The sequence below is a fragment of the Strigops habroptila genome, chromosome 13 (assembly GCF_004027225.2).
Source record: "Strigops habroptila isolate Jane chromosome 13, bStrHab1.2.pri, whole genome shotgun sequence".
NCBI classification, from domain to species: Eukaryota; Metazoa; Chordata; class Aves; order Psittaciformes; family Psittacidae; genus Strigops; species Strigops habroptila.
The window spans coordinates 7862196-7870624 of record NC_044289.2 but is presented as its reverse complement, the minus strand read 5'-3'; the positions used below and the strand labels follow the sequence as shown (position 1 = coordinate 7870624).

At 40.2% G+C, this 8429-nt stretch overlaps 1 protein-coding gene across 1 annotated transcript in view; it reads right to left on the bottom strand.

Moving 5' to 3' along the window:
- Positions 1 to 213: 213 nt before the first annotated feature.
- The window catches only part of BCAS1 (brain enriched myelin associated protein 1), a 47889-nt gene continuing 39673 nt past the window's right edge, over positions 214 to 8429 (bottom strand). Inside the window, exons 10-11 of the mRNA XM_030503458.1 lie at positions 6029 to 6295; positions 214 to 549 (exon numbers count right to left, since the gene is read on the bottom strand). Of these exons, the coding sequence (XP_030359318.1) occupies positions 475 to 549; positions 6029 to 6295 (342 nt within the window). The 3' untranslated portion in view covers positions 214 to 474. The remainder of the gene's footprint in view (positions 550 to 6028; positions 6296 to 8429) is intronic.

Genomic DNA, 8429 nt, shown 5'->3' with positions numbered 1-8429 from the left:
TTGCTAATTTCAGCTCTGTCGAAAACCACAGAAGGTGACTTGGTTGTTTTTACATTTAAGTATAACATTTATCAAAAGAGATTTTTTTTCCTGCCTTCTTTAAAGCTCTCTAAAGCTGGGGATTTGTTGCTCATGCCTTGCTGCACAAACTGCATTCCTTTGTCACATGCATTTTTTCCTGCCATTTATTTAATTCACTGCCACTTTCTTATCTTACATACTCACCCCTCTATAGACTTAAAATCATCCACATGACTTTTCTTTAAATATACTACACATTGCTTGATGATCTTTAGAGTTGCTTTCTAACATCTAATGAACAAATCCTGTAAATGATATACCTTAAATGATACACCAATGTTTGCTTTAGCCTCAGGCATTTGATGACAGCCATGTAAAGGAAAATAATGAGTCATCCCTACTGCAAGGGAGCTCTCAGAGAGCTGCTGATCCTTCAGCAGCCAAGTATATTCATTACTTGGATTTCCCAGCAGGTAGGATAGACACTGGATCCGTTTGCACTTCTGCATCAGACATCCTTTTGGAACCCTGTGGAATAAGATAGAGAAATTTATACAAATTTTCAAACATTCCAGAACAGTTAAATCTGGGATTATGTTTTAAGAGTTCTATTACCAGATTTTTTCCACTCGTTTCACCTCTGCTTTTCTTAATTTACCCTTTATTTAATATGCATAAATATATGAGCACCATCTCTATTGTGACAATCCCTGAAAGCTACTGCTTGTGACTTTGCCTAAATGTGTTGCTTATTTTAATATAACTTCCGTAGTCAGCATGAAAAACAATTGTCTTTAGAAACTGTGCTAACATACCAGAGGGATGTTGCTGTGTACTTGTAGTAGTGCAGTTTTGGCATAACTTTAAAATTTCTCTGGCCTAAATGGTTCACTGAAACCATGCTAAGAGTCCTTCAAGCATGATTAATAGTGTATTATAGCCAGCCTTGGTCTGCTCTAAGTTAAAGGAACATTAAATACTTTTATGCATGACAGGCATTTGACAATGTTAGAGTGATAAAGCTTTTTTACACTACAAATATAATCCTAGTTTTGGAACCAGTTCAAGACACTAATCCGGCTTAGATGAATTAAATGCATAGATCTAGCTATACCAACTACATTTTTGACTAGTAAAAATCTTGGCTTCAGTTTAAGATGCCTTGGTGGCCTCGAAGCCACCAAAATTTCACAACATGACAGCACTGAAACACTATTTCAGAGGTCACTACTAACATTGCAGAGGATACCAATCCTGTTTGTAGCCAGATGCTGAAATCATTACATGCTAAACAGAAAAAACAGCATGACAAAGCTAAAGGTGACTGCTATGTGCTTTCCCTGCAATAGGAACTGTGCGGAATCGTATGTGAATTGTCCTTTTACACAGTACGTTTCCAGTGGAAACCTGACTCATCACTTCAGATCACCATAGGACTATTCTGTATCAGACTAGGAGAATTAAAGATCTCAACTTCCTCATCCCTTTCAGGGAAGTAAAAACAGCGGGGGTTTTATACTGATTAGACTGCACCTCACTGATATTCTTTTAACTTTTCACCTTTGAAAACCTAAGTATAAAAAAGAGCAGCTAAACCCCGCAATGGACTAAAAGACCTCCCCCCATCTTAACCTAACTGTAATCTTGTGCAGCTCAGTTGCAATGGGTTTGCTTCTGCTTACACTGATGGTGAGTTTGGAAGATGTTCTAGACCAGAATAAAATTTTTTGGCCACTTATATGTAGCAGCAAATGGAAGACATTAAAAAAAATGTAATAGTTTCTAACATCCATCAAACAATACCAAATGAGCTAGTCATTCCAAATTCATCCATCAACTCCAAAAAACTACACATTAGTTAAAATATTTCCCATTTTACAAGAGTAATGGAGTCTGTCAACTGTAGCTGTTCCTGTCTGATGCATGAAGATATTAAGCCATTTCTAAAGTGATCTAGGAAACACGATGATACTATTTGCCATTCTTCCTATAAAAGGGTGGAGGAAGAAGTAGAGGAGGAGCTCATTTGAGACAATCCCTATTTTGACTCATTTAGCACATTTGCAGAGGTCTCATATATTGTTTATACGACAGTCTCCCTGCTGCACCCATTTTAAAGGTGGTTGCTGATTAAAGTAGGAAGCTTGGAGGGAGACTGGCTGATGATTCTTGTTAAACTGGAATTTCCAAGCCTGCTGCGAAATACAGAACTTTGTTCCTGCCCTTTTAACGGACAAATTCCAGCTCTGCCCTCAGATACAGAATCACCAGAAGCACCATACCATCGGCTCACATCTTGCCCTCAGTTACTTTGCAGAGCCCCTTTCAGTGCAGTGGAAGTTCCCTGCATTTGTGACAGCTAAGCTGGAATGTATTATCTTGGGCAGAGCACTTTAAAGTGCACACACAGGAATGTCACTGTATTGAGGCTTACTTTTTCCCAGCTTGTGCCAGTATACTAGATACTCTGATCAGAATAGGTCAGATTAGTTTCTACATGCTAAGCACTCCCAACTTCTGACAACTTAAGAATGAGTTATTCCAGCTCAGAAAACAATGTCATTAATCCTATTTTTTCCCCCCTCTTTTTCTTTCTAATCTAATCTTTCTAAGACTCACTAAATACCTTTGCATTTCATATAGCTTATAAATTAATCTCTTTTACTATACGAACAACCACTGGACCTTATCATCTGTGCTAAAACCATGCACTGGGTGGTAACACTTTGCTTTCCTAAGAGGCTCCATTTGTATCAAGAGTTTTAGCATTTGTTAGCACAACTGCAGTGTTCCCATCAGCTGCATTCCTGCACTATGACATCCTCTTACTCTGTGCCCTTTCCCAGAGGAATCAACAGATTCAGGAAAGAGTGGTGTTAAAATAGCTCACCAGAATTTAGGAGGAGCTTGGTGAGCACAGGTTATGTGAGCAAGTAGAGTCTGCTGGATCCCCTGTTAAATGGCTCCTGATTCCATTTTATTAGCGTAAAGCTTAACATTTCAGCCAAGTTGTTACCAGATATTTGAGCTGTTATCTTGAAATGGAAATTCTGGCTTTGGTTTGCGTGTGATCTAATACTTCTAGATTAATGATTACACCTTCCTGGGACTCACTATGATCTACCTAGGAGACGGATAGATTATATTTTAGAAGCATTGCAGAACAGGCTTTCTTTCTGGGGATATTCAAAAGTGGTAACCATCTATTGTAAGGCATCTTTTTCCCTCCCAGTTCAAAAGCACAGTAAACTAATCCAATCAGCTATACTGTTATGATTTGTTGTTGTTGTGTCAAAGTGCCATCTTCTGTTAATGGGAGAGGGAAGCTGTAGGAATACTATTGGCCTCTATAATTGCAACAGAAGGTAAGGGACTATACAGCCAAACTGTCTGCCGTATTACTCAAGCAAGCACAAATATCTCACAAAACATCTATACTTCCTCTACATTTATTTTGCATTTTTTCCCCCCAAGTGGTCATTTTACTTCTTCACAATCTCCTCTCTTGATCAAACAGGTTTTTCTTGCTCTTCGAATCAGAGGCACCTTTCCTGCCTCTCTCTGTGTCTCTCATGAACTTGCACTGGAAAACTTATTTCCTTGCTAGCTTGCAATTAATCCTATCTCCCTTTCTGGAATAATTCTAAATTCGTATCCATTGTTAAACTCTATGAAAGATTTGGGGATACAGCTTGGATGAATGACACCATACAAAATAAAGTGCAATTGTCAACAGACAAACCCTTTCTCACACAGTGGCTACAGTGAGAACTTTGATAAAGGAGGGCTGTCAGTGCTCGATTTCAACAAATCTCCGGCCCAGAGAAACAAATCTCAATTATTGCCAGAAATAATAGAGGTAGTTAACATTTGCCCCATTTCTAGATAACCTATGACAGAAAAATGTGGCTGTTTTCCTCCCCTCCAGTTGATATAAGAGATCTGTTACCATCATTTAAGTGGTTTAAGTAACAGGACTCCTGATTTCACTGCTGGGGGGAGTTTGCCAATACCCAGAGCAGGATATGACACCTACACACCATGCTTGTGAGCGTCAATCAGATGTTACACATATGCACCATTGTTGTGCATAATGGAAATTTCTTGCAGAATTTGGAGGCAAAGAGGGTGAGGAAAGCAAAGTGTGCCTGACCATGCATGTGTTTGGTAACTTCAACCAGCTAGTGTAATTCACAGGTACATATAAAACAATAGCCTGGCTTTTTCACATTGTGTTAAGAAAAAAGACTTTTCCTCTTGACTTTGCAGAATCATAAAACAGTTTGGGTTGGAAGGGATCTGAAAGATCATGGGCAGGGACACCTTCCACTAGACCAGGTTGCTCCAAGCCCCTGTGTCCAACCTGGCCTTGAACACTGCCCAGGGATGGGGCAGCCACAGCTTCTCTGGGCACCCTGTGCCAGTGCCTCAGCACCCTCACCAAGAAAAGTGGAAGCCAATGCAAGTTGGTAGTTACTCCAGGTGAGCTCCAGGACTTTTTTTCTCTATTGAAACTACAGGAAAATCCCACTGATTCATGGTGGACTGGGATTTTACCCTGGAACAATCAGGTGAAACAGAAAGCAGAAGTGGCTGAACTGTCACTAATCAATACTGCAGAAAGTTATTTTTCTTTTGTTCTTAATTCCCCTTCTAATATGTAATTATTTTGGTAATGCAAATCTCTCTCTGTTGGATACATAGTAATTCTGTGAAATGCGTGCAAATTAAACACTTCTTATGATGTGGAAAAACATCTGCCTCTGAATGAGTCATTCTGGTCTGCACGGCAGCCTAACTTTATAACCCCGTGTTCTAACAGGGCTAGTGTTCAAATCTGCACTACTATGTTGGTCTGTATTGTTTGACTTCTCTTCTTTCAGACCTGGAGGATTGCCTGGCTCTTTTTCTCTCCTGACAGCCTTACAAGTAAGATAGGGAGGAAGGAAAAAACAAAAAGCTGTCTGTCTCTCAAGGGAGCCAAATTCACTAGGAATTACTCCAGGCAGCAGTCAAATCTGTTTGGTTTCTTTGCATCACTTGAAATTTGTGATGAAACTCGGTTTGCACAAGATGCTAAAAATGACCTCATAGCTCTGTGGATTCATTGCTGTTGTGTGAGGAAAGAGAAGCAAACTGCAATTTAGATATAAATTTATATTATATATAAAAAGCAATGGAAATCTGCCCTCTTGCCAAGGCTTGAGTGGCAGTCCTAAGTCTAACCTGTGCTTCTGTTTCGACACTTGCCCCTGGGTATGGACAAGGGGAAAAAAAAAGTTTCCATCTATTTAATGCTCTGAGGAACCACTATTTGCATCAGTAACACCAAGCCTTATAGAAACTCAGATTTTCAGTATGCTGAATTCTTTCCTTTCTACATTTCAGGTTTCAGTGAAGGGGACATAGCAAACCTAGGGTAAGATTTGACCAAAAAAGCAGTAAGAAAAAAATACTATGTATTTTTTTGTGTGCTCTGACTAGTCTATAACTGATAATATATGAGGTGCTTATCTTGAGACCAGTATATTGGTTCCCACCCACCCAGCGGTCTATGCTGACTTTTTCCTTACAGGGATTTCCCACCTTGCAGGGATATCCCAGCTGCTCTGAAGCAAGAGCTGAACCAGCATCATGGCAGGCAGGTTACCCTGGTAAACCGGCACCACCTCCACTTTTCCTTAATAAACACACTGTAATTTGTAGATGGTTCAGTACCTGCTACAGGAACAGTTGAGTCATCCCCGTAGCCAAGGCATGAACCTCTAAACCAGCAGTGTGGGAACAATTATAGCTCTCCCATAGTAAACGATATTTGCCCATGAATCAGTACCCTGAGGCCCAAGTTTTCTTTGTCCAAAAACTTGATGTTGTTTGGCTTTAGCCCTGCAAACTTCTTGTGAAGTCGCACTCCATCTGAGCACAGATCTCACATAGTAACAGCTTGCAGGCTGGCTGCTTAAATCAGCTGAAAACCAACCAGAAAGGTAAGATCAAGTACACGTACAAGGCCCTTAAAAAACCCTCCAAGTGACTGCCTCTTCTCTGTCTTCTTGAAGGAGGGTTCCTTTGAAGCGTCTCCTCCGTTGTGGATAGAGTCGGTCTCGGCTGCTTGCTGCTCCCTGGAGTCTGGCTGCTCCCTGGTTTCCTGTTTGCTGCCTTTCTGCTTGCTCAGCTCCACTGTAGACTTCTTGTCTTTTGAACTCTCTTTGCTCTTTTGGCCCACAGGTTCACTTTCAGCTGAGGCAACTGGCCTCTCTGTGGAGTTTAACGTCTAAAGCAGTTTCAAACACGGGTTATTTTTAGTGTGAAATGTAAACATTTTGGAAGGCAATCCATAAATATATTAAAAAATGAAAGGCCACCTGGCAGGGAGAAATCCTGCTGTCCAACAGGTTTTCATTTACAGAGTTTGGGATGAACTCCTGCAGCCTTGATTTAGGGAAGGACTCCCAGGGAGCTGATAGAATTACTTACAGGATTAAACCATCCCTGCATAGACTTGCTTTACTTACATGTATGTCTATGCTGAAGTTGTTTTTAGGAGGCAGAGAACATGCATGGAAAGATGCAGAGAATCACAAGCATGCACTGCCAACTGAGACCCCAGCTTTTGCATCCCAGGCTGTGAAAGCACTCAAAAAGTGCAAGGGAAAGATTTGTGAGGAAAAAGAAAGAAATGAAAGACGACATAAAGCAAAGGATAAAAATCAACTCCTCTACAAAACTGCAACACTCCACCAAAAAATTAGCAACACAGGGTTTGGCTATGGAAGGTCACAGCATCATTTCACCTACAAGTGCAAAAGAAGAGATAGCAAATATTCCAAACACAATGACAGAGCAGCTGTTCATAGTAAAAGAAAAGATCCTGAAACTCAGAGAAGCAAGGGATATGTTTGAAGTTGACAGGAGAAAAATTGTACCTGGCAAACAAAGGATAAGACAATGAAACTGTCACTGCAAGTGACTAGGTATGCTTTTAATAGGAAATCTGTTTGTAAATGGGATTTTCTGGTTTTCTTATGCAAAAAATTATACTGCTGTATTTATTAACGTAATAATTTAAATAGCACATAAATTTGCCGTGTTGAAAAGCTGGAAATCTTACATCTGCCCTTAAAGCACAGCCCAGAGCTGAATGCTGTGTAAGTTTATTTTGGGGATTTTATCATTAGTCTTGAGATATTTGATGTTCTAGAGGAGGAGGGTTATATGCTCACATGACAAGCTTAGCTTTCATTAGAAACAAAAGCATTTTTAGATATCATGATTTCAGAGAAAAACCTGAAAGCAGAAACTCCAGAGAAACAAAATGCAAATACACCTCTCATATCTATTTAAAAAAAACCTCAAGCAACTCTAATTTTGGGGAAACAAGAATGCGAGGGGGTAGCAATACTACTGCTGGCCTGTTTTCACTTGATTCACTTTTCTTCCACACCCAATCTTAACACCCCCCCCCCCCCCATTTAAATTATAGAAGCTGCAACCATTTAATCCATTCAGTCTTGACCAGCAGGCTAAAGTCCTCAACAAAATACGTGCTTGTATTTAACTATTTCCTTTTCCAGAGGACAGACATATGTGGGTATATATTTGCTTACATCTGGATTTGTCTGCTTTTAGGCTTAAAAATAGTCCTGAATCTAGTCTTTGCTCTACTTCTGTGGGATTTCCATGGAGACAGCACATGAAACCTGGAGATGCGAGTGATCAGTAGCCCCACACACCATAGCCAGGCACCATCTGAGTGTCAATAGCTTATTAATCCACATTTAGTAATGCCAGAGTATGGGAGAACTGTCATCTGGGGCTGCACAGGCACCACAGAAGGTGTCTTCTTCACCTTGCTGGAAGAGAGAGACCTGCTTGGATTCTCTTTTGAGTGTTCGGGTGATGCAGGAGCTCTCCCAGTACAAAGACAAACAGAACTTTATAAACCCAACTTTAACCCTGTCTCTTTCTTTTTGACTCATATTAACTATCCGAGGGGAAGCTGTCAGTTGCTGGCCCCATTAGTTAGTTTGACAAGACCCTTCCTGCTCTCACTTGCCTAAGTTTGCTTTTGAAATGTTTGTCTTTGGTACAACTGCAAATGTGCACATGTCATTCAAAAGTAACCACAGTACCCAAAATACAGCTTTGAGACTGGGTATGTCTGAGTTCAAAGGTGCCAGAATAACTCTTATTAACACTGTGAAATCTGTGGATTTACTCTGCAGGTGTAAAATTAGACCCAAGTCTTCCTCACAACATGTGCTTGATTGTGTCAGTGCCCAAGAGTTAACAGTATTGCAGCCAAATCTGACCTGGATGCAACACGACTATTTCTGTGAGCAGGTTTGAGCCTTTGATGTTAGTCAAACAAAACACTTGAAAAAAAAAAAGTAATTCATAATACATTT